The sequence below is a fragment of the Anser anser genome, assembly GCF_964211835.1.
Source record: "Anser anser genome assembly, chromosome: 3".
Lineage (NCBI taxonomy): Eukaryota > Metazoa > Chordata > Aves > Anseriformes > Anatidae > Anser > Anser anser.
In genome coordinates this window covers 35,260,147-35,287,192 of record NC_139722.1, presented here as the reverse complement: position 1 = coordinate 35,287,192, position 27,046 = coordinate 35,260,147, and the positions used below count along the sequence as shown (strand labels likewise).

The 27,046-nt window shown below is 37.6% G+C and overlaps 1 protein-coding gene across 3 annotated transcripts in view; it reads left to right on the top strand.

Moving 5' to 3' along the window:
* The window catches only part of PHIP (PHIP subunit of CUL4-Ring ligase complex), a 115,423-nt gene that overhangs the window by 38,276 nt on the left and 50,101 nt on the right, over positions 1-27,046 (top strand). For all 3 annotated transcript variants that reach the window (XM_083830586.1, XM_083830584.1, XM_083830585.1), the window contains 7 exons: positions 3,970-4,040; positions 4,844-4,944; positions 5,043-5,083; positions 6,194-6,292; positions 8,323-8,476; positions 9,373-9,507; positions 24,681-24,809. In XM_083830586.1, coding sequence (XP_083686712.1) covers positions 3,970-4,040; positions 4,844-4,944; positions 5,043-5,083; positions 6,194-6,292; positions 8,323-8,476; positions 9,373-9,507; positions 24,681-24,809 — 730 coding nt within the window. The remainder of the gene's footprint in view (positions 1-3,969; positions 4,041-4,843; positions 4,945-5,042; positions 5,084-6,193; positions 6,293-8,322; positions 8,477-9,372; positions 9,508-24,680; positions 24,810-27,046) is intronic.

Genomic DNA, 27,046 nt, shown 5'->3' with positions numbered 1-27,046 from the left:
AGGGTATCAAGTGAGAGTAGCCAGTTCCAAATCAGGAGGAGGTGGTTCTTACCAAAACATGCAGTTAAGCTTGTGAAACTCCTTGCCACAGAATATTATGCACTGAAAACTTGTATGAAGATACTGAAAGGTATCACTGTATACTTTTTCTGCTCTTATGCATTCAGTTTTGGCTACACTTGGAAGCAGGATACTGCTGTTAGATCTTTGTTCTAATCTAGTAGAGCTGTTACTTATTTGAAGTAATCAATGCTTTCTCATCAAAGCCAAAACATATGGTAAGTCTAAATAAGAAACAGGCATGTCTTTTGGGACGGAAACGTAATTGTATGTCACTTAGGATATTGAATTAGTTGGACACTCAGAAGAGTCTTATTGTAGCTCTTCTTAAGCTTGTTAGTTACAGGAAGTTTTACTTAATTTGCTAAACTGTAACCTTTTCCAACTGTGATTCCCCACTCTTGCTCCAGTAAATCCTAGTAAGTGATACTGTGAAACAAAGAATCTGGCATAATTTTTCACAAGGATGCCACGTTGTATGGGCACAGGGTCTCAGTAATGGCTGTGGATTGGTGTGGCTTTAAATGAGGTGATCACTCTTCCTCACACCTCTAGATCTGAATCTGCTTCCAGAACTGTGGAAATGGGACAGATTCCCTCCACATCCACTCAGTGATGTGCTGGGGGAAAATGAGTGGTAGCAATATAAGAGCATCAAAGGAAAGAGATTTCTGTCAATCTTATTCATAAGACTCTTCGTACGTTTTTGTTTTTTTCTTTTTTTAATAGTGTCCTATCCCAGTTCTGTTTTTCTTTTTTTTTTTTATCTGCAAATGTTTATTTGTTTCACTCTTAGATTGCAGAAAACCTTGTGTTCATATTTGCCAGCAGATCTGTTGCAGTATTAATAGTATCTCTGAAATTAGAGGCTTCCCATGCTGGTCTCCCAGTTTTTGGATAACCTCATTAATTGAGGCCTGTTAAGTATTTGTTTTACACATATGGCCCAGACGGGAGACGCTTGGCTCTGTTTTGATAAACTGCAGAAGGAGACATTACAGTAGATTTTGTGCCATAGGGTGAAACACAGGCATGGCGTGGCTGACCGCAAAATTCTCAGTGTTGTTCAGAAGAGAGGGATCGACTCTGTTACTGTATGCTTCTCTGACTATGATAGTGAAGAAGATTCAAATGCTAGAGCCTCCTGTGTGCTCCTGTGCTTTCAGTGAAGAGCTTTCTGACCAGGCAGTTACCATGTATGCCCAAAAGCTGCAACAATCCAGTCAGGTTAATTTGGTTTCTAAGTAGAGGAACAGTAGGGCTGTTGTTCCTGTAGATAAAGAAGACAAGGAAAGTGGTCCAAAGCAGGTGGAAAAATAATTAAGAAATAAGGTAATCAAGACCTTCCCTCACATTTAGGCGCTGTTACTATTCTGGATCAGGGCAGAAAATACAAGAGCTGCATGCTTTTTCAGTTGACAGTGGGGAGAAGAGAGAAAATCAACCTTGGGTCATCAGGAACTGATGGATAATTTGCCTCAGGTTTGAGGGAGAATTTTTACAACTGGTCACTGTGCAAAAGTTAAATCAGTTGCACTAAAAATATTTGCATATGAACTTTTGCTGAGAAAGATGCTGAGTTTTCTTGTTATTCTTTTCCACCTATTTGAATCACAAGTTTCCAGTGTTAATCTGTTGTTGGCAGACCACGCAAACAAGGCAGCAGAACTGTCTTGCAGATTTGAACAACTGATACTGCTTTTTAGCAGCTCTTAATTTTCTTCCCATAATCTTAAAAACAGGAAAAAAAAATGGAACAAAACATGTGCTGATGATTTTGACATTCATATTTTGGACAAGAAGACGTTGGTTCCTCAGTCGTCTGTGGGGTGGTAGCATACTCCACATCTGCTTTCTTATGCAGAAGGCACTTCACGTTAAAGGGGCTGCTCATGCATTAGGATTCAGATGTGCCAGACCATGTTTGTTGGCTTTTAAGCCAAGACTTGAGTTGGAGGGCTTGCCTCGCACATCTGTTTTTCCTGGAGAAGTCTTACTTAAGCCCCTGCATGTCCAGAGTGAGGTTAGTCTGTAGGGTTTGGGTTATGCAGCCATTCCCGCATTAGGACAGCATTTTGAAGGTGAACTTGAGAGATGTTTCCATGGGTGAGTGTTTCCCTTAGTTGAGGCACATAGAGCAAATTGCTTTTTTGTCTGTGGCTCTTAGTGCAGGCTCTGGTCTGACCATAGCCTCTCATCTTGGGAGGAAAACAGTTTACCAGGGCTTTCCTGGACCTCTCTGTGAAATGTTTGTGAAGGTGTCTTAATATGTTCCAGCCACTTACACGACTGGATTGAGAATGCTTGTTAAAGCAAAATGATTGACTTGGTTTCTGTGTGTTTCAAGAAATTATCCTTCAGCCACCTTCCTTACTTCCCCACGTTACTGATTGTCCAGCTTATCTCGTAAAGATCACGGTCTGTTGTAGTGTAAAAGAATGCCATAATCTTGTCTCCTAATGCCTTAAATAACACACATTAGAGAGACATAAGTTGGAGAATTTAACATGGTTATAAAACTAGAACATAAGTGCGTACTTGCTCTGTTTTGCAGCTGTCCTAACTCCAAAGGCAGAGTTCACAAACCACAGTGGAAGAAAACAGCAGCCTATTTATCTATTTACACTTGCTCCGTATTATGTAAGCTGCATATCGAATCATCTGATAGTTCTTTTTAAGTTAGTATCTCAGTTAAGAAGGGTTTGAACTGTTTTGTGTAATAGATCTGTGTTGTTTAGTGTATCTTGTAACATCCCCTGCTGAAAGTCTTTGCAAGGAGTTACCTTAAAAGTCCTGAAGGAAGATTCACAGAATCAACCTATATTGAACGGACAATTCGGAGAAAGATTTCTTAACTGCTATTCCCAGTGTGTTTATTATGTTGTTTTGTATATAGGCACCAGTAAGGTGTAATGCTTACTCCTTTCTTTGAGATAGCAATAGCTGTTAGGTGGAGAAAGGTCTCTTACTCATCTGCCTTCAGCTGAAAAAAAAATAAGCCATTTTGCTTCTAAAAGAGAAAATTTTGGATGTCATGAATATGCATTCTTTTATGTTAAAACAGATCTTTAGTGATGACACTTGTGGGTGTAATGCTGCTGTTCTCTAGTAAGTTTATTCTTTAAGGACTAAGGATTGCAGATGGTATACTATGCAAGACCACCTACTGAGCTGGGGTTGCTGCAGTACATGAGCAGAACTGATGTAACGATTGAAGGACCAGATCTTTGTTTTGTTTTTACGCACACACACTCTTAAAGTGCCAAATCATGAAGCTTTAGTTCTGCTTCCACATCAGGTACTGAAATGCCTAAATGGAAGCACAGTGCATAAAGAAAATTTTCTTTAAAACTTCTAAGCTATAGTCCTAATTTTCTGTGGGAGCTATTGGAAACCCACAAACATTACATGCTTTCTGAAGAAACGGGTGTATTCTAATGCTGTGAAATACTTCAAATTTATTTAAATTTCTTTTGTATCCTTTTCTACAAAGAGAGCACCAACCTCAGTTTCTCTCTTGTAGTAAAAGCAGCTATGTTTTGCAGGAGAAAACAAGAGCTCTGATACACTCAGTGGTTTAAAACAACCTCCTGGGTATCTGGCTCTGCTGTCTTCTCTTCTGCTTTACAGGTTACTTAAAGTGTTTTGTATAGCAATATTTGAGGGGAGAGGGACAAGGGATTTAAATTGCAATACAGCTCTCCTTTATAGATAGATTGTTTGGTCTGTCTGTATGTCTTAGTTTCCTAAGGATCAGATCATGAAGCATAGTCGCAGTAAATTGTTTGTAGATGGGCAGCCATCTGTTCCGTCATATTTAATTTTGTCCTTCTGTGCTTTATTTCTAACGTACTGACTTGTTTTTTGAAACTGTATTAGGAAATTAGTTAACTATCTCTTTATTTTTAGTCCAAGGCCAACAAAATTTACGGAACGCCCTCGGCCTGGAGTCCAAATGATCTGTTCTTCTTTTAGTGCTGGTAAAAGACTTTTATATATATGTGTATATATCTTTGTCTCAATGTAAGAAGTCATTTAGAGAGTAAAATGAATTATAATGCAGTTACTGTAGCATATTTCTTGTTAAAAAGATGGAATTGAATTAAAATGGTTATTGAAAAAACCCACCAGATATTAATGATTAATATTCGGAATCTGTGCATTAACTCTTGGTGATATGGAAATTCTTGCAAACAGTTGAACGTAAAGTGTTGAAAGTAAGTCTCTTGTGTCTGCAGTTCCTTTAAAATGTGACATTTTCCCTCAGAGTGATTCTGAAAGTTAGCTTTATCTGAGATAGGATTATAGAGGTTTTATTAAGAAGGTGCTAATTAACAGGCTCTCACACTCTGAATTTCATTCATACTTAGAGTTGACAGTTGGTAAAGAACAGAACATAAACAATTAGGTACAATACCAAAATGACAGAACAGTATTTTCAGAAAGTACTAGGGCTCTGTTTCCATTCAGTTTTCTTTAAGATTGAGCCACTAAGAGCTTAGTCACAAACAAATTACTTCAGTTAGCTTAATTTTTCAGGTACATCTCTGGATGCACATTTGTCTGACAACAGATGTGAGCTAATTCAACTCCAGTTACACTTTGAGTTTCTCAACCTTGTTGTTTTTACTTAAAGGTCAGTTACAGACACAAACGAAATGAGATACAGCAGTAAATTTAAGGGAATAACTTTAAATATTTAATGTTACAGATATTTGAAAGTACTGTAATAACATTAGATTGCCAGTTTTTCTTACGACTTATCTGTGTTTACTTTTCTCAGGTGGAATGTTTTTGGCCACTGGGAGTACAGATCACATCATTAGGGTTTATTTCTTTGGATCAGGTCAGCCAGAGAAGATATCAGAGTTGGAGTTTCATACTGTAAATACTTTATTAAATTACATATGTATTTGATTAAAAGAACAATTTGGATAATTTAGAATCGCTTTTGATTTTTTTATTTTTATTTTTTTATATAGGACAAAGTTGACAGTATTCAGTTCTCTAATAGTAGTAGCAGGTAAGCAAACAATTTATTTATTCATACCTATTTTTTTTTTTGACCCTGTGGAGATTTGTAAATATCAGTTTCTAAAAAATTGTTTTCTGTTCTGAGGCTCATGCAATAAAATTTCTATAATCATTGGATTCTCACTAGTTTGTTTTAAATAATACTCCCTCTTCAGTTTTTCTGTTGTCTTCTTTGCAATGAATGATTAAAGTATTTTGAGTTTGCCAAAACTAAGGAGTATAGAAATACTTTAATTTTTTTATTAAATGTGTATATATATTCATAAATAAAATAACTATATGTTTAGATATATTTAAATGTTTAAACTTCTTTTCAGTTAAGTGACTGCTAAATAAAGAGAAAACTGTCAAAATGTAACGGTGTTTTGTTTAGCTTTTTTAATACTTTACTGAAGTTCTAGATGTCGGATGTGAAGGATGCTAAAGAAAATAGTTCTATTTATTATGAAATTTCTGACATTTCATTTAAATGATGCTCTAACATACACTTTTATTGCAATACAGTTAGTTGCAAACCAGGCTTCATTGCGTTCCATCCACCTCTTTCTCCTTCTGACCCCACACTCCAAAAAAAGAGAAAGAAAAAGGTCAGGGAGAAGCTCAAGCTTGTTTGCAACTATTCAGAGACCGTCGTTACACAGCTAATGAGGAATAGATTTTGTTTGTTTCAAATCAAGTCTCTACTTCAGATTGCAGTTGTCCTCTCACTTCAGCATTTTTGCATTTTAAATCCCATTAGTAGCTTTACGTGGAGTGATAGGGACAGGCTGTTACAATGCTTGTTGGGCTGCTGCGTCCCCATGGCAGAGCACTGTGATAACTAAGCAAGATATACCATGGATCAAAATACCATTAGTTTGGAAGGGGCTCATATTAGGGAAGCAGATTTCACTTTTTGCAGACCCTTACATCTTTACTGGTACATGAAGTGTTTTTTCATCTCAAGCCAGTAGTACAGCATTCTGACATTGTTTGCACTCCTTATACTTCAGCTTACTTTTTAGAATTCTGAATTCTCTAGTTTCTATCCCTTTTTACAAGGGTCTTTTCTGCACAGACCTGCGTTAATCTCAGTGTAACTCTTTTTCCCTTTTGTTAGATTTGTGAGTGGAAGCCGTGATGGAACAGCGCGAATCTGGCAATTTAAACGAAGGGAGTGGAAAAGCATTTTGTTGGATATGGCTACTCGCCCAACAGGGTAAGTAATATAGAATGTTCTGCTATCAGATAGATACTTGAAGTCCATTGATATTGTTTGCTGACTTACTTTTAAAAAAAAAAAAAAAAGAAAAAACAAACTTAAATGATTCTGGATTAAATCTACAATATGCTTGTCTAGCTCTTGAAGTCCAATGAAAGCAAATATTTGACTATATATTCAGCTGTGGAAACTAGCTTGTCCAGATAGTAGCTCCACTAGTTCTTTGGTTTGATTAAAGGAGTAAAAGATATACAAACCACATTAAAGGTCAAATTTATGCTTTTTACGTGGGTATTTGTTTCTGGATCAAGAAAATCAGATCAGATCTCATGCTGAGATTTCTTGCGTTCTGGTAGTATCTAAAAGTTATTGTGGAATCTGTGTACCCAGAGAAGGAGTTTTGGGCTCTTTCATACCACATGCCAGAGCAAATAAGTCACTTGCTATGTAATGGGTTCTCAATAATCTGAGAATTTGCAAGGCTTTGTGTAGGTATAGGAAGCTTATGTACACAAGACCAAATAATGAAAAAGGCTTGAAGATGGAGAAAAACTTTGTAGGGATTGTGGTTTAGACCTTTTTATTTTGGCTTGGAGGAAATGTTTTCCAACAGATGGCCATTAGAAAGATTTATAATGGTTTAAATGGGTAAACCTTTTCCCTTCACTGATCATGTTGAGTAGTTTAAAGAAGGATATTTAATACAACAACAAAAAAAAAAGACATAAGGAGTAAGCCTGCGAAAAGATATCTGAAAGATCAAGAGAGGCATGGAAGAGATGACTAAATAAGCTATATAGTTTAGTTAGAAGTTTGGATCAGAAAGTATCTTGTCCTAAGCAAGTGCAATAAAACATGAATATAAAGCTGTTGGATGACAGTCTATAGTGCATTGGCACCCTGAAAACAAAGACTGAGCTACTTTTTCTTGAAAATATGGCCTGTAAAAAATCATTGTTTTAACTGATCCTGGAGATAAAGCAATGGCTTCTTTTTAAATTGCGGTCACAAATGATGAACTTCTTTGAGAAACTGAACTGCTTGTTTCATTTAGGCACCTGTAGCTGAGTTCTGTTTTGTCCCTTTTGACTACTGTGTAAAGGACAGTTCCAAATTTGATCTTTTCTTCATAAGTACTATTTATCAAAGAAAATGAAATTGGTGCACTTAGAGAAGAGAAAGAATTCAGCCTCCTGGGTACTGCAGTGGTCTAGAAAGTAATCTGTCTACAACTACATCTTGTACTTTTGAGCTGTACAGTATATATAGATATATAATGTATTATAGTGAATACATATGGAAGATCCTATGTTTTCGTCCACTCCGTTGGTGACACTACGTTATTGTTAGACTTGGTTGATGTTTTCACAGAAGAAAGAAGAGAAGAGAATTCAAGGACAATACATTTAAAAACCACATGGCCAAAAAAAAGTAATTTTGGAGTATTCCAATAGATTATATTACAGGTAGCTAGTGTTTCATTTTTATAGGGATAAAAATAAAATACAGGCAAGATTAAGTATAATTATTACTGATAGTAAAATGGTATAAGGGTAATGATATAGTACTGAATATGGCCTGAGAATTTTAATTAACGTAAAAGTATGAGAATGCTTCTTTCTGTACTTATAACTGCTTAATACAGGTATTCTACCGGCCAAATTACTGTTCACTGGTTGACGAGGCTGGATTTCGTTCTTCACCTAACACAACAGATACTATGGATTTTAATCTTAATTGGGTTAGATTATGTATCAGAGAGCATTATCTTGGAAAAAACAGATCAACATAGTCTTTGAAATATTGAGAGGACTCTATAGTCATTGTTTAAGAATCTGTAATGCTTTTCTGATTGTATATGTTAAAAAATTGGAAAATGTCTTTCATTCCTCCAGGTTCTTGAAGAAATAATGCTGTTTTTCGTAATAATAAAGTAAAATACAGAAGTATTATCAGCTGTTACAGACATAAAAATGTTTTTAGCAAGCTAGAATTGCTTTGAAGCTCTTTTTGCTCTTTTGTTTTAGACAAAATCCACAAGGAGTTGAAGACAAAATCACAAAACTGAAAGTGACCATGGTGGCATGGGACCGCCATGATAACTCTGTTATAACTGCAGTCAATAACATGACACTGAAAGTCTGGAATTCTTTCACTGGCCAACTCATTCATATTCTCATGGTAAGGTGCTCCAGATTTATCAATCTGGAATGCAGAATTTATATATATGTCATCAAAATTCTTCCTTAAGCATTTTTTCTACCTGAAAGCAGCCTTAATTAATGTATTTAGATAATTGAAATGTAATTGAAGTATCTCTCAGCTGCTTCCTAGAAAATAGAGCTTTGAAGTGCAAATCACCATTATTGTTTGAGATGTCTGAAACTAATTTTGGACTTTTTTTCTTTCCTAAAATGCTATCTTGGAAGGAGAGAAGGAAACAGTTGTTACTTTTGACTTGTTTAGCGTGACAAATGTTTGAAATACAGTTAATGGATAAAGTTGCCCTGTTTAAACACAGGCGCTTGTTACTGCAACCTCATCATTTTATGGGTACTGAAAAGCAGTCTTTTAGAGAGAATGAATCAAACATTAGTTTTTACTAATGTCTGATACTTTTTTTTTTTAGTTGTAAAAATAGTTAGCTGTAGGTAACTAGGAGTGGAAATATTTCAAGTAAAGCTTAAAATTAGTGTTAATTCTGGAGATGTAGTTCTCTTACTTTTAGTTATACTTAATTCTTTCATGGCTCTAAATTAAATTTCTAACTGCTACCATGCCTAAACAAATAGAAATCTGCCAAGCATTAAGATCAAAAACATCAAATGAAATGATGAAAGCTGTGGGACAAACTTGTTATGAAGTTGTCATACTTGACATACTTATTATGAAGCTGAAATTGCAACTGGATAGAGAAGAGTATAATACAGATTGAAAAAAAAATATAGTCTAAGCAGTTGTTATGTGCTGGACACTTTCACACGTGAACATTGCAGTTGTCAGTGTTATCATTTTGAATTCCTGCGTAAGTATTTGAGATAATTCTCTTGTTCTTCTTGCTGTATCCTTAATTTCAGGGCCATGAAGATGAAGTGTTTGTACTTGAACCTCATCCGTTTGATCCAAGAGTTCTCTTCTCTGCTGGACATGATGGAAATGTCATAGTTTGGGATTTGGCAAGAGGGGTCAAAATCCGGTCTTACTTCAACATGGTAATTATTGTGCTTTATGCAGATATGCCAAGGCAACCTTTCTAAACTTTTTGCTTTTAGTACTTTCTAGTACTTTTTAGTACTGTAGGCCTTCTTGAAGCATGCATTTGTAATATAGGGCAAGGTCCTGCATCCAGTGAAGTCAAGAGAAATTCCTGTTCAGTTTAATGGGGCAAATATCAAATCTGTAAAATGTAAAAAGTTGCTTCTTTGGCTGTATTTCATAGTCATCTTTCTATACGCTTCATCCATATGAAGTTGGAGTGCTAGGTTACATTGTCAGAGATCATGCATAAGAGACAGGGTGACAGAGACCCTCCTTTAGTGCTCTGTTTCCTGCCTGGGAAACCGAGATGAAAACCGGTTTATTTTTTGCATTACTAATTCTTAATCTGGCTAAAGCTCTTCAGGAGTCACCTGATCTCATACAATGTTGTTGTATGCTGCCTTGGCCCTGACTGAATACTGTCAGCCTTTCTGTGTAGAGTTCCTCCACATGCAGGTTTCAAATTTGGTCTGTTCTGCACTAAACTAGTTCTTCTGGAAGATGGATGAGACAGGTATTTCCTTCTGTTTCTTGATATTAAGTAGGTCTTTGTACATATCTTTTAATTCAAAAAGGTAATTATGTGTTTGCAATTCAGACTTTGCCTACTGGAGAAAAAATTTCAAAAGTCTTTGTAGAATATGGAGAATCATTGAGAATGCTGAGAGCAGGCAAATGAGCTTCATGCAGCTCTCAGCTGTAGTGGAATAGTGGTCTTGGAAACCAGCATAAAGAAGATCATCTGAAGAAGACACCTGCCATAGATACACTGACCAAACAAATAAACATAAAACCAGACGCTTAGCACAAGCCAGGAGGGTCACTCTGAACCCAGAGAATTTTTTGAGATGTTCACTATACAGGACAGTTCATAAGGAAGAAATTTTGTTAAGCTTTATGGGAAGGAGAGCAGCCTAGACTCCTACAGCAATGACCTAGGTTCAGTGTTGTTCCTTCTGCATTGTTTTCTGTAACTGAACTTATGAAGGATCCCAGTCAATCAGCTTGGAGTTACGAGTACAGATCTTTGTTCCTCAGTGCTATTCCCTGCTACCAGTTGAGGTATATGTCCCCACTGCACAGTTACGTTGCCTTTCCACTATTGCTTGTGGTGGATGTGTGATAGTTTTCATGGAGATTAAAGTCAGAGGAGGCTGAGTCCATCTGCTGTTTGTAAGACAAGTCCATTCAAGAGATGTCAGAATCTAAATTACAGGTGCCTGAGACTTTAGGCAACACCCTGAAAAATAGAAGTACTTGTTTCAAGGGTGCTAAGAGGCACAAACACCAAAAAAGAGTAAAAATTACATTTGAAGATCTTGGGAATTGTAGAGAAATGTGTAGATAATCAGAAGCTCCCAGCAGCTAATAGTGTGTGCTTCATGCTAGAAACGAATGTGAGAAGTCTGCCTGCTGAGTGAGGTGAGGGGAGTTGTAAATCTGGCAATCAGTTTGACTCAAACGAATGAATAAGATCTCTGAGCCAGATGTCCAGGAGAGGCATCTCTCTACAGTGTCTGCATATTTCACCAGTCTTCTGTGGCTGATGTCTCAAAAGCCGTGGGAGGAAGCTGGAGGGTTTTTAGGTGATTGTGGGGAAGATGCTTCTGGAGCATGAGGCTGGATTGCATAGTTACCTCTGCAGAGCTGCAGATGTTGAGAGTTCTGGTTTATTAAGGGAGTGCGTGAATAAGCAGAGCTGCCAGTCTTTTCCCAGTGTCCTAACTGGCATATCAACTGGAAGCATCATTAGGTTAGCCACTATTAAATTATTCTGGTAACTGCGGTAACCTTCATTAACTTGTTCAGTTAGTCATCTCATACTCCCAAAAAATAGGGTATTCAGGGGGATGGGAAAGTTTTTACAGACTGAGTTTTCTTGGATCAGATGGGGAACATCATCTGGAAGAACCAAACCTGGGAGTTGAATGACAGGAGAGATCTGATTTAGCATTCAAGAACCTCTCATCATTGCCTGACAAAACAGTGTCTGTAGTACAGAATGAGTACTGAATGATTTTGTTGTAACAAAAGTTCTGTGCAGACCTTGGAGGTGTTGATTGAATTAGAAAAAGAGGATTGTTAGCTAGTGATAATTAGTCCAGTCAGGTATTCCCATCCTAGATGGAGAGCTGGTGCATCCTAAAGCATTGTGGCAAATCCCTGAAGTAGAGTTGGGTATTTTTAAGTTCTCCACAGTTTGAATTCTTCATTGTCAGCATCAAAATCAAAATCTGAGTGATGCGAGTGCTGTCGCACTTAAAACTCAACTCATCAGTTGAGTTACAGATACTTAATTCCTTTTATCCAGTCAATGAACGTGAAATTGCAAAGCCTTAGTAGCCAAATACATTTTTTGGTCTGTATTGAATTTAGATGAGGGAATCGAAGTTTTTATGCCCTGATGTGTTACAGGTAGGTGCCACTAGGAGACTGAGTGGTAGTGACATTCTCTCTTGATTTTTTTGTTTTGTTTTTAACTTAAGATTTGCTGTTAAATAAGTTAGCACAGTCATGGTTGAACTTAAAACACCTTTGGTCTCTTTGCCAGATTTTGGTTTTTATAATTAATAGTAAACTCAGTCTCGTAAGTGACTGACACGTGGGTTTACTCAGTAAGTATGTATATAATTTAAATGTTCGACATTTTCACTTGTAGTTTTCATTGTGGTGATAGAATTTATATAGGTCTTTCTTTTATAACTTGGTGTCATAGTTCACGGGCATTCAGGTCTGGCTTAACGTAGTGACTTGAGTCAGCTAGACTGAAGAAAGATGTTCCCTACCCCCAAAGAGTGAAATTAGCCATAGGGATATCAAAATCAAGAGGTCTGTAAAGCTTTTTAGACAATTTTTGAGACGTAGCAAATAAGTTCTGGGAGGGCTGTAAATGGCACGTGCAAATACAGGTGTTTATTGTTATTTGTAGCCTGTATAATATACTTCCTGTTTTTGACTTACTACAGCTGCTAATGTAAGATGTGTTCTTTGTGTGTTTTTGTCACTCATTTTTCCAAGGAACTGCTGAGGTTGTGGCTTTGGTGTTGTAATACTAGGGCAGTTTCACTGGTTGTAGTTCCCACGTACAGGGAAGCATTGAGCAGACTTACTAAGAAACCCAGGATAATAAACCTTAAGTGGTTTCTACAGCTAACTTTTAGAGCTTACATGTTTCACAGAACCAGTGGTTTTGTTACAGAAGAAGACAGGCCTAGTAAATGTTTACGCTGTGGCTCGTTACCCAGGGCCTAGATTCACTGAAGGACTTGACTGTTTTAGCACCTCAGCTCTTGCGGAGTGAGGTTCTTAATCCCCACAGCTGAATGCAATATTCCTCCACGTCCTCACTTGCCTGAGCAGTATGGTAGATTTGGATGTCTTAGTGGACAATGTAGGAAAAATACACCAGGTGGTGAGCTGTCTAGCAAGAGCTATTTGGTGGTAGAGTAAGCAGAGAGATACTTGAAATGCCACTTCGTATTCAAAGCCGCAGCGTGGCATCGGGATCCCTGGTGTGGTAAGGCACCTTCCCAAGAGCGGAGGAAATGCCTTGTTCTCCTGAAATGAGGGCACAGGAACGGTGGCAGTTGTACTTGGCTTTTTTTAGTTAAGCTGTTCAGCTGGGAAATAAAAGACTTAAATTCTGTTGTCTGCTCAGGTGGCAAGGTACAGTTCAACACCTGCCACTTACGCAGCGGGTGCCTCAGCGATATATTTCTACACTGGACTATTTCCCTGACTTACTCCTGAAGTTGTGCTGCAGTGGAGAGGTATGAATCTTGAATCTGCAGCGTGTCAGTTCAGGCATTTCTGCTAGGCTTGTGTTCCTGCATCTAGAAATCCTATTATAGGTAAATTGAAGCCTTTGGATTCAAGCTTTGGACAAGCTTGAATTTGCAGGATTAGTGCTCTGTTAGGCCATAAGTAAAAGCTGTTCAGCACTCAGTTGTCATAATACCTGTTTTCTTGCAGGTGTTCTCACTAAGTTACTTTTAAATTAGGCTTAATACTGTTGGTTTATTAGGAATGCCAGGATTGTCACTCAGATGGCGTATGCTGCAGCTTGGCCTCGCGCTTGTGATTTATGTAGGCCTTAAGCAGAAGCTCCTCAGTTCTGAGAATGTTTAAGGGGAAGAGAAGACTACACAGGGACTTGAGACTCTTCCAGGTCAGAAAGGAGGTGCCTAATTACACTAAGTAGATGCACAAGTTTTGGGGTTGGTGATTGATTTTTTTGTAGGTGTTGCAATTGGATATAAGTACTGGTGTTCTTTGAGTCTGACCCCAAATAGCTTTATGGTGTTACAGTACTGCCCTGGATTTTTGCTTGACTTCTGTGGCCTCCCTTACAGACTTGCCTTTAAGGAAAAGTGACAAGGCCAAGATCTGCTGGTTCAGGCTGCTTGCAGCAGGCATTCTATATGGAGCCTTGCAGAGTAGGTTTCTCCCACAGTAACGCTAATGTTCTTGTCCCATGAACGGGCCGCCCTGCAGAAGTATGTTTTTAAAAAAATCTTTCCTGAAAGTTTTCAGGATATGTATTGAAAGGCCTGTAATTGTTGTATTTTTATTTTTTACAATTTGGTTTACAACATAGTTTAATGAACAGTTGTAGGAACATATGGTGACTGCTGTTACTTGCAAGTATGCTGTTGAAAGTATGGTGACTGTAGTGCAGTATCAGGAATGAGAGACTAGGGAAGGACAGGGATTTTTATAATCCTTGTTACTGTAGAGCATATGATTTTTTGTAGTGCATCTTTGAATGTAATTGCTTTGCTTGAATCTGATACCAGATTAAATCAGATATGGTAAGTAGGCATCGCAATTATTGTAAGCTTGTATATTAGTTGATAAAGTCTTGCTGACTAACCTTTATGGTGTTTTTTTTTTAAAAAAAAAAAAAACAACACACATTGGATAAAGTAGAAATAAATCAAATAGGAATACAGATGCCTATAAACAAAAAATGGTTCAGCTGATACCCAAACAAAACTAGCCAGCCCAAAGATCTTACATGACTAGGTGTCACTTTTCTGTCTTGCTGGATTGGCTGCCATGGCAAGTTGATCTTTGAAAAGTAAGGCTTTGCTAAAGCCATTAGTAGGCTTCCTTACATCTCACATTATTTGTATGCATCAGGGGCCTCCCATATGCCTGAATGCCTGTTAAGGTCAGTCTTCTGCTTGGAATTCTTCAAGTTTTCCTCCTAATGCTTGTGAAGACTTCATATGGGCCAATTCTTGTTGTTACCTTAGCTTTAAGACAGTCTCTCTGAGCACTGCTGTGTATTACAGTGCTTTTCGCAACACGTTCTGGGTGGATAGTGTTTCTGGAAGCCTCTTTGAATTCAGTGCAAAGGTGGCCTTAGTCCTTTCATCATATTCTGAAGAATGCTTTGAAATACTGATACAGAAAGAATGTTTTTACAGTCTTGTATTAAATAGACAGATGCGAATACTTCAAAATCCTCCTACCTTTGTGGCTTTATCCAACTTGTTGAAAGGCTAAGCCACCTTAGCCTTTGACACTTAAAGGTCACACTATGTCCAGCTGTTACAAATTTGCTGGTGAGTCTTTTTTTCTAAATGCAAAAGCATATTTCATCAGAGCACACAGAGTTCCAGGAGCATTCAGAAATGCACTACAGCCTGAGCTCTGTAAACTAGTGATTTGAAGCAACCTTCTGATTCTTTTTGAGGAGGAAGAGGAAAAAATCCTCACTGAACTGGTTCTCCATCTCCTGCACCTTTAGTTGCTATTTCAAAAGAGGCTGTCTGTCACATTTGTGAATGAAAAACCTTAATCTCTCCAAGAAACATGATTGTTGTCTGTGTCACTGAGTAAATGTTGCTTTCCCTGGAAACCAGATTGGTACTTAAATAGCGGATGATTTGTTACAGCACCGTCTGTTACTGCTTGAATGGGTGTTAGTCACTCTTAGGCCCTCCGTCCTGCTTGATGGAAACCAGCAGAAATAACTTCAAAATCGCCTGGAGGCTGACCTGCCTCTTGCATCAGTGCTGGAGAAAGTATAGGGTATGCTTGCAGTTCTTTGCCGCTTTTGAAAAACTCTAGTCCTAAGCATAAAACATGCTTTTTCACTGAGACCTAGATTGACAACAATATATTCGATATAGCTATAGTTGCTGTAAGGGAGGATGAGGCTTCTTAGGTTTTCATCTGTTCTGGGGAAAAATAAGTTGTCATTTTCAGCTTGGGCATATTTTCATCTAAATTTCTGTACCAGAATCCTAGCTGCTTTCATTCCTTCTAGGTACTTTTCTGTAGGAAGTTCATGATGAATAATCCCAAACTTTTGTATAAAATGTTACTTGTGTTTTATGTAAACAATGATTATATCCAGAGCTAGGAATTTTATCACTTGCATGTGTTCTTTTCAGTATGCTTATTAATTAGCAACAGATTATGAAACTTAGACTTTAAATATAAACACATTTTTTAAACAAAGTAAGGACTTAGACTTTCGTGTTTACTTTACAAAATGTTAAAAAGCTTATTCAAAGGTTTGGCTAGTGTGGTGAGTGTGGTTTCTTCCATCTGTATTAAAAGCAATGCATTAAAACAAGTACAGCGTTAAGCTGAATTGAAAAGTGTCAATTTGCTAACAAATTAAAGTTTTTGCAGCTGCAGTTACAATGCCAATTTAGTAGTATGTGATTTTTGTCCTACTCATCCAAAATGTCAGCCCAGAAGTAATTTGCTTGAGATTTTAGGCCGAACTCTGGATTTAACTGCATAAACATAAAAGTTTTATTTTCTGCTACTGTTCTTATTTTTTAATTGACAGCTAAAAGAAAAATGGGGAGAAAACTTTCATCCTTGGGGTTCAGAGATTAAAGGATAGAACCTTACTACTAGAACTTTACGTAAATAGTTGAGAACCCTTTCAGGAAAATAAATTACTCTGACTTTGCGTTATATTGTCACATCAAAGCTTCAATATAAACTTTCCCCTTAACAGGTACATTAATGGGTAACGGCAACTCTCAGGTTCCCGGTATGGAAAAACGTTACAAAATACTTAGATATACGCCATTGCTGAAAATACATTGCATACAAGCATTAAGGTGCTTCTATCACTGGAGCTAAAGAACTTGTAGGTTGATCTTACACTTACGTACTCGGTTGGAGGTTTGGAAATTATTGCAGAAGTTGATTATGCCCATCCCTCCTCACACCCCACCAAAAAAAAGGGGGGGAGAGGGGGACTTGTAATGGTGTAAAAACACTAATGAAACTGTGAACTTTGTAGCTATTGAATTGTTTGGGTTTGACTTCTTTTGCAAAGCATTGAGTATCTTTATCTATCTTACCAAGCTGACCAGAAGCTTGGTCTGGCTTCTCTAGCCAGTTTTGATGGGACAGTATCTGTTCTCTGAAATAGAGAATAAAAAAAATAAAAAAAAAGCAGATCTGTATTTGTGAGAAAGCTGGCCAAGTTTTTTTTAGCCTGACAAAGACCTGTTCCTTTGCATGACCAACTTACACATTTTTCACCACAAATTAAAGTGGAAAGATTCTGAAAAGGGAGAAAATGCAAACGCTTCTTTATACAGTCTTCAGCCAAATGTACATAATGCCTTTCTCAGCATTATTTTTTGGAAGGAAAGGACTGTATATTGTTACCTTGGAATTAATTATCAGTTAATTTAAAATTTATTTTTAATGTCTTTACATTGGCATCTGGTACATGAAGCTGGGATGTTACAGAACTAAAACTGTATATGCCTTTTTGAAAAGCTGTATTGGTTATGTCTGGGTGTTGCTGAAGTAATAGTTATGAAGAACAAAAGTTTTCCTTCAGTAGATCTGTGTGTGCCTACAGTTGAGAATACAAGAATAATCCAGCAACTGCTTTTCACGTTTAGAGGGTTAGAGAATGCTAAATTGCTAATAGCACTAGAGAAGTTAGGTAGAGGAAAGCATGTTGGAAAGGTCTTATCAAGGAGCAGTCCTGTCTTCACACCTTATTTGCTTATTACTTCACTGCAATAGCTTCCATTAGAGTATGTTCCAACTGTTTATGCAGTGAAGTATGTAATGCTGGCATATGATGAAAAGAGTAAAATTTGTTTTCACAAACTTATTTCTATGTTCATTAAGGTTTCCTGACCAGTCTTAAAGTTTAGACTCAACCTCTTAGTATCTATCATATAGTGTAGTAACGAAAAAATGTGGCTCTCTTTAGACCTTAGTTTTCTTTCTCAGGTTGATTCTTCCTTAAGAAGCCTTGGGCTGAGGAAACTAAAAATTGTATTTGATATGCTTGTTTTGAAGGCGTTCTTGGAAATCACTTAATTTCATTCGATTGCCTTTGAGAACATTTGGGGGAGTAGAACCAGCAGGCAGATGTTAACCTGCCTTGTAAAGCCACCCTCTTTTGGTTAAATGATGATAATAATGGTGTAGCTTTGAAGTGCTGCTGCTATTTCAGATGGCATTGTAAGAAAACAAGTTACTCTTGTAGTAATGCAGGCATAGAATCAGTAAATGTAGTGATATGTATTATACACTGGTTGTATTTAAACAGTTAAGCTTGTCTTTGAAATTGGAAATGCACCCAGTGAGACAGCTTGAAGCAGGTGGATACACTTGTAATAGCTTTGCTTTACATTCACTATATGAAGTTACGGTTGTGAATATATGCCTTTTCATAGCCAGGTATTAGTTAATTTGTGTATGCCAGTCAATGGAGATTAATGCTTTACATTTAAAATATAAAAGTTCAGACCAGGCAGACATTAGGAAGTAAGGACAAGATTGCTGAAGCTAACGTCTGAGGTTTTGTTTCCACATCTGCAGCTAGCTGGTATCTAATGAATGTGAAGTTGTCTGGTACTATTCCTGGTTCCATGCATTTATTTTCAAGTGGGTCCTTAATTACTTTTGGAAGATATTTGGTAGTTGTGTGGCATGGCTCTTTCTTCAAGCTTTTACATTCTCCACAGTCTTGCTACACATACCATATCTTTTGAAAATTTTCAATAGAAAGACTTTCTTAGCCTTGATCTCTGGTTGTATTGTAAATCTATTAGAAGCTGTTAGTGTAAGCAGTGATTAAAAGAGTCGTATGAAAAACTTGTCCAAGTAAAGCACAAGTTCAAGCATCCCATAAGAATTTCCGTTTTTTAATTTTATTTTATTTTCCAATGGAAACTGTTGAGAGTGTAATTTTGATGCTCCTTGAAGTTAAAGGAGGGTCTGCTGCACTACTTGATGCAGTGATATTTGTGATATTTTTTTCCCCTCTCCGCAGTCTCTGTACCCTTTCTTATACATCTTGTGTTTTTATATAAATCGGTGAGAAAACTTGGGAACCACTGTGGAGGTGACAGTAGTAATGCATTCGATAATGGAGGTGTTGTCAAGCTTTTGTGAATTTGGCCAGACTCCCCAACCACCCCCAAGATGGTTTAAGTATTTTGTTACAATTTAACACTTATTTTGTTTAGAATTTACTGTGTCAGTATTTTAGCATCAACTGTTTCATGCGAAAAGGGTTTCTTCCTGCAAATTGTCAATCAAGCAGAGGCTACCAACTTGTGATTCAGATTTTTCTGCATGCTCCTGCTTGTTGAGAGAGCTGGTTGTTGACTATTTTCTTTGTTTTTAGTTTTGTGTGGTTACTTGAGAGATTTATAGAATCAAGGAATGGTTTGGGTTGGAAGGGACTTCAGATCATCTATTTCCAACCTTCTTTTACTAGTCAATTCCTATGCTGTGCCTCCTTATTTCTTTTTAACATAGTGTTTTTCCTACCCTGTCTTCTGAGGTCTGGTCATTATTTTGAAAATGTAGCGGACAGTTTCATCTTACAAAAGAAAGCATATTCTTTCACTGATCTCTGCAATGTGATTCATTATTTTGTAACCCTACTTTCACTTTCAATGCAACCTGATAAACTCTGGTGTTGTCATATCGGTTACAACATTGTTTCCTTTTCACTAACTGGTAAACTTGGATTGCCTACCTAGTAGCTGTTGAAAGCTAATTGATTTTTCAGCCTACTTGAACTTTAGCCTAAATGGCATACCAAAAAAATTGCAGAAGAACAATGTGGAAGATCAGATTCCATCCTGGGCGGCTCAGCAGTGGGCTCTGTACATTGGTTGTTTCCCGATATGAGGAGATTCTTTTGGATTATAGTCTGAAAGGCATACCACTTGCTTATAGGGACAGCCTGGTGTAATCTCCAGCAGTACTGGAAATTTAAAGACCAGTTATTTTGTGTGTTGTGGCCTTCATAAAGTCTGAAGAGAACTCCTGTTTTGCTGGGATTATATGGGACTGTATTTTTAGATCAGGTTTTGTAGTGACCACATCTGAAATACAGAACGACTTCAAATAAGATTTTAGATGCAACATTTTTGAATTGGTCAGTGATAGTCCTACTGAAATGTTTTTGAAATAGTATGTAAGAGCACATAAGGATCCTGAAGAGTAAAGCCATCATCATGGTCCCAGTAAAAGCCAGTACTGAGTTTGCAGAATGTTTATGAACAAACATTTCCTTAAGAAAAAAGAAATTGTAAGCATTTTGTAGAGCTTTATATAACTTCAGGCACCCATAGGGCAATCTCTCAGATCTTTTCATGGATATGTTCATCTTTGAAGACAAGCAGAATATTCCTGAATAGAATAGATAACTGATTGGGATGGAATGCTAGGAAGATGGAAACTTTTCACTCTCGGTTAAATTACTGTCCTGTCCTCTTCCTACTGTTTGATCTTTTGTTAGAGTTCTGGAAGCAGTATAGAAGCCCTTTTTTTAAATTTTTTTATTTTTTAAACTGGCTTAATAAAAGTTAAATGTTGTTTTCCACTCATCCAATGCTGCAGCAATCTCTTCTGACTTTGTAGGAAGTCTGTAGATATTTTTTTTGGCTTATCACGGGAGCACGCTGTGATCAGAGATTGCTCCTTAAAGTGAAAGAGAACCTAAATATGCAAGGGACTTCAAAAAAGCTGGAGACTGATTCAGTTTAAGCAGCTATCATGCACTTTCAGCAATTATGAAAGAGATTATTTGTTTTAATAATAATTAGTTGTCTTTTTTTTTTCTATTTTTAGAAAGTTGCTCTAGCATACCAGCGTTCTGACTGGTAGAATCTAAATTTTGGGTTTCAAGTTTGAGTGTTGTTCGTAATTGATTTTCACGTGTTCACATACATGTAAGTCGACACGCTCTCTTCCTGCTAGAGGTCTCTTTGTACATGCATTCGGAGCGGTCCTCTTTCCTAAGTGTCCGTGTTAAGAGGCTGAGCTCTCAGGTTTTTTGTTCTCGTGCTGAGTGAAAACATTCTTCTGTAGCTGTTGCAGTTAGGATTTACTTCTCTTGAACGTGGGAAGCAAAGATTTTTTGTGTCGCTTTGGAAGAGCTCTTTCTTATCACTGTCTACTTATCTAGCTGCGTGTGTGCTTTTTCTTTCTTGTCTGGATATACTTCTGGTGTGCTTTAGGATTATAGTTTTCTTTTTGTTGTTGCATTGTGTGTGATGCATTGCAATGAATACACAGTGATCTTTCTCTCTGTGTTTCCAACTAATGGCCTCAATCTCTTCATGTGAAGGAAGAAAAAGTATCTACCTCAGGCTAGAAAAGACTTAGTTCACCAACTTTTTTAAGCACTGCTGATGGCTTGTGTTGGAAGGTGTGATAGAGGTGCATAGTACATAGATAGAGGTGCATAGACCCAGTTCCATTTTTGTTTCTGTCAGTAAGTCCATTAAGTTATTCCTAATAATCTTACTACATTGGTGGCCTACTGAATTTTGTCCTGTTGGCTTCTGATTGCTTCAGTTGATACCATTTGTGCTGTGTCTCACATCTGGTCTTAGTTGATGATTTGCCAATGCTCAAAAAGAGCAAAGAGCTCATCAGCAAACTCTTATTTTTTCCATTGTCACTAATAGAAACACCCGGCTTAAGGAACTTCAGTAATCACATTCTTTTATCTCTTTATATCTTCTCAAAACCAGTAACTGTTATTCTTTCCTTAGAAAGCCTGCCTACTGTGCAGTTCTCCTACTAGTCACGGTCTGTGCCACTTGAACAAAGTTTTCAGTGCCATGTCATGGCTGTGAAATCTAGCTAGGTTGAATGAATTGTATTTCTTGCTATAAAAAAATCAGTTAATTTACTGAAGGAATTCTGCTGAATTTGGCTGCTACACTCTACTCCATGATTCATTCTGCATTTTACTCCCTCCCACTGCTATCCCACGTGCTGTTTTTTTACTCTCCTTAAAAACTAGTTTTTAAGTTTTTCATACCACCTACTGATAACAACTCAAAAAGGCTTGTTATTGCTCCAGTCTCTCTCCCTCTGTAGATAATACTTTTCTGTTTTCAAACAGCAAATTATTTTCAAGGATCTAAAATATTGTTTTGTATAGTAGTTTCACAACTCTGTTCTCCTTGGTTTAGGAACTTCAAATTCTTCAAAACTGAGAGGAAAAGAAGAGCTACCCTTTTTCTTTCTCTTAACCAACATTCCTCTCTTTGTGACTTTAGTCTTCATTGTGTAGCATCACGAGTTCTTTCCTGCTTGTGGCTGAGGAGTCCGTGCTGCTAGCTTTGCTAACAGCAGTGTCTTAACACGCTCACTTTTGGGCAGTGATTACTTTGTAGGGACAGCTCTGAATTAACTTTTTTTGTTGTTGTTGTTCTGATGGGCAGCCTCTTCTCTTTACCACTGATTTCCTCTCATTCAGCAGGGGAAGGTTCCAAACAGAATAAGCAGTTCATCTTCTTCAGGATGTAGTCTTCAGAGAGTTCTTGCATCTTTGATTTAAAAGGCATAGGGTGGGGAAAGCTTCATTTTTGCTCAAGACCCTCATCTAGTTTGCCAAAGTTATAGCTTCATTGATTTATTTCAACCTTCCCTTTTGCAAGTTAACATTTAATTTCTGTTCCAAATGACCAACTCCTGTGTTATTATTGAAGACATTCCATTGTGAAGTATCACTTACTAATCCAAAATATTTTTGTTTTTTAAAAAAAATCTACTGGATATCGCACTCTGGCAGTGTTTGCCCTTTAATTTTAATAGCAATTATGTCCTGGAAGCTTATCTCTAACAATGATTTTTGTTCTTAGAGTACCAAGGGTCTTTATTTCAAAGTAGTTATATACCAGCCTTGAGGGGCTGTACTAAAAGATTTGTCCTTTCCTAAAGCATGTTTTACAGCAGACTCTGGCCATATTTAGAATAAAGCTATTTACACTGTACTAATTACTGAATAGTAGATCACTGTGTTTTCCTTTACATAAGAAACAAATGTCATCCACCTAACACTTCAGTCTAACATCTAGGAGTTTCTTAAAAATGGTCTATCTGAGACATGTCTTGCAGGGAAGGATTAAAAAGATCTGTCATCTAAGAATCTGATTTTTTTTCTTCTGTTTTTAATTTTTCCCTTCACCATGGTTAGCAAATAGTTCTTTACATGGCATGACTTGTTTTCCTTGTAAAGCAAGTCTTCACATTGCAGGCTCTGAGAGGACCCTGAAATTCTATTTATGAAGAACTTTAATGTTAGGAAGCTCGATGCTTTTCTGTTTCTTTTGTTGGGGAAAGGGAAGGGTATTGGAAATCTCTATGTAAATACTCATTTTCCAGGTTTTTACTGTACATTTGTAAAGCTTAGTCTTGGGCTGAAGTTCCTTCCCCTTTGCACCTGCCTCCCTACACCGTCTCCCTTTAATAAGATGAGCTTTCTGCATTCAAAACACACCACGAAGTTGTAGCTTTGCCTTGGTTGTTGGAGCTTGCTTAGCCTAAATAAATTCTGCATTCTTAGCTGTTGTGATGTTAGTGTCACTCACTTGGAGCTCTGGTTTTATTTCCCATCTTTTTCTGTAGGATGCTTCTATTAAGAATCCATTCCTTCTGGAGTAGTGGGCAAAACAGAACATAAAACTCAGATCGGTTTATGTTCCTTTTTCCCTAACCCAGAAACTTTTATGGAAGCTACCTGTAGTAAGAACAACCTCTGTCACATAATGGAAAGCAGTGGTGTAGTAGGTGTAGCAGCCTTTACCGGTGGGGGTGCGTGCAGGGGTGTGGGTGTGGATGTGCTCTAAGACCGGGGGCAAAGACTTGGACTTCTTGTCTTAGTCTCAGCCTGTAAGATAGTGAGGACAGTGCTTGCCTCATGGGATTTTTGAGGCTTAGTTCACTAGATTTTGAATGATGGCCTCTGGAAGGTGCTGCAGAAGTGCACAGTGCTACCGCGTGCGGGCTGAACACCGTCATTTTTTCTGGCAGTATATGGGCCTGCCACAGTTAGGGAAAGCTTTTTTTTTTATTTTTTTAATTTTTGGTTCTGCTTTAAAGAAAATGCAAAAGTGCTTTACTGGGGAGAATAGAAAGGGGCTTTCTGAAGAGGTGCTGAAGACATGAAAATTCAGAGTGGTGATTGGTCACCTCTGCTTGATTGACAGGTTGCAGGGAAAAACAAAAACCCCTTTGTTCTGGCTTAATGGAACTGGAAAACAGAAAATGAGTATCAGGTAAAAATTCCTTTTTTAAAATCTTTGCAGTTCTCCTATGAAAAGCGGAGTTTTTACACAAATCCAAACCTCCCCCACTCCAATAAATTAGGAGTAGGAATTCCAGAAAAAAGGCAGTTGCTAAGTTGTGTAATGTGGGTTGTCTATGTCAGCGCGTTTTGTAGTGGGCAGGTGTCCTGAAACACCACGACAGCCAACCTTAATGGGCTAGCTTAGCAGAAAGGCAGAGGATTGAAAGGGTGTAGTGACTAAAGCCCTGAACTGGACCCAGCTCTCTGGTTAGGTTTATTAGCAGGACATTCAAGGGGAAGCTTTTATTTTCACTTCCTATACTGTGCCTGCTTTGTGGATAAAGTCTGTTAGTTTCTACTACTATCAATTTGGCATCTTTCATGAGCATTATTACAAAATTCAATGAGAAGTGAATAGTTCAAAAAAGTAAACTATGTTTTAAAGTAACTTCCATCTAGCAGTATACTGTCTTGCACATTTTATATAAAGTTCAACATCAGCACAACAAATTTGAGAATCATAAATGAAAACAATTTATTTCTGATAACTTAATTATTTTGTATATTGATGTATTTCAGATTGAAGGACAAGGACACGGTGCAGTTTTTGACTGCAAGTGCTCTCCTGATGGACAGCATTTTGCATGTACTGATTCTCACGGTCACCTTCTGATTTTTGGCTTTGGTTCCAGTAGCAAATATGACAAGGTACAGTACAAGATGAATATCAGAATGTTTGTCTGTTTTGAATGCATTTGTGCAAGCTTTCCTTCAGTGCTTCATCTCAAGAGCCGGTATCTCAACACATTTTTCAGCCATGAATACAGGATGTTTCAGATTCCTGTTGTTGACACTGATCTTTCTTTCTCTATCTCTTGTTTTAAGCTACAGACACATGCTATTTTGCATGGGAAATTAAAAAATAAATAAAAACCATGCAGTCACCGTCTCCTCTCTTAAGTGAGATGGTTGCAAGTGTCTGCTAGTGGATCCACATGGATAATGAGTAAACAGCATTAGAACTGAAAATAGTTAAATATTTTGCTTTATATATATTGGTTCCTAACTAAGGCAGAAGATGGGTGGACGTGTAATAGAACTAATTGCTGATACCTCTATTTAAACGCTGCATAGCCTGAGTGACAGTTATTTACAGTACATGCACTGTACATTCTAGTTAAAAATTTTATGTCTGCTAATGTATTTCTGCTGTCATGGATGCTGTGGTGTTTACACAGCAGTGTTCTACTATTGCTGTGTAGTTAAAATATTACATCTTTATTCTTAAGTCATAATCAACATGGTCTATTCTAAGTGTGGGTGTCTTGTCACAGGCTGTCATGACAGTGAAGATTTGTAGTCTTTAGGTTTTTTTGTTTTTTTTTCCCCCCTGTTGATGAGCATGCCCTTTGAACTGTACCAGTTACACAGTTTGCAGTGCCTACAAAGTCCTTACTTTTACCACCCGGGAAAGAGGTGATGTGTCTCCTCTCCTTCTAAGACTTAAGCAAACATACCTGCTCTAGGATTTTCATATCTGCATTTTCATATCTGGTACTTGAAGGCTGTTGATGAAGTGCTGGCTTCTGGATCTTGCCTCCTCCTGCTTGTGGATCTTTTGACTCAGACTGGCCTTGAAATCACTGTGGCAAACATCAGTGTGGAGGGGCTTGAAGGAGGGAGAGCAAAAGCAGTTTTAATCTTTGTCGTGTAAACCACTGCATTTCTTTCTGTAGTGTTCCAGCTCTTGTTTTGATGCCCATTACAGCAGCATTTTATACTAGGATTTTTTTTGTCATGTTTCTCAACTATAACTTGAAGTACTTGGCTGCTGTTGCTATCCCTCAGCTATTACTACAGTTAATCCACCTGAGCATTTTCCCTTTCATTCCAAAGACAATGAACAGGAGCAAAGATACCACAAGCAAGGAAAACCAACGCTATTAGATCAGTGTCAAGGTCCTTCCATCTTTCAGTGTTCTTACTCTTCTAAACTTTAAAGCCTGTTGTGATGGAAAGGGTTTTCTTACTATATTGATGGACTGTTTGAGGTTTCTTTTTCTCTCCAATCATTGGTTTCTTTTTCTCTCCAGTCATTTTGAAAGTGCATAGTCCTCTGCAGCTCATAAATGCTGAAAATGAAATTGAAACCAAGAGCCAGTTTATCTTTGCTGTGATGGACCAGGGTTCTCCTTTATGTAACCATCTGAAAACTTTGCTTGTGAGGGATTAGACCTGTTTGAATAAAACCAGTTGCTTTTCACTTCCTGAACACAACAGACCTTTTGTTCTCTTGGGATTTTATCTGCAGTCTTTAAAAAAAAAAAAAAAAAAAAAGGATTATTTTTTTTCAGTTATTAGATGATTTACAATGATTCTCTCCAGTTACTACTGTGCCAATCCCGTCTTGACCACAGAAAAAATAGGAACAAATAGGATTTACCTCTCAGTCTTAAATCTTGTCTTAGAAGTTACAGACCTCTTCCTTGTCTGATTCTGTCTCTTCTTTAATTTTTGTCTGACCTGTCTTGTAGAAAAGGTAACTACAGGTGGGTAGGTGCTGGAGATTTGGTGCTCTGTTTTCTGATGTCCCACCCTCAGCTCCTTATTCATTTGTTTCCAGACATCTTGTGAGAATACGTTCTGCTAGGATGTGCGTTTTTTGGCTTTAAAGTGGTTTCCATGCATCTCAGGGAATGAGCTTTACAAGAGAAAGGAGTATGATAACCAATCCTGTACTCTTGTATTTGTGAAGTGTGCTCAGAGCAATGATTCTAGTTGAGACCATGTTAGTTTTGTTGAGAGAACAGGCTCTTGATTTTCCCTGTAAACGTTTTTTCATGTTGGATTCAAATAGTATCTGGCTTATAGTTGATTGGAACCACTGTCCAGGTTTCCCCTTCCCTTTCACCCCCCCCCCCCTCTTCTGGTATGATCTTGGCTGT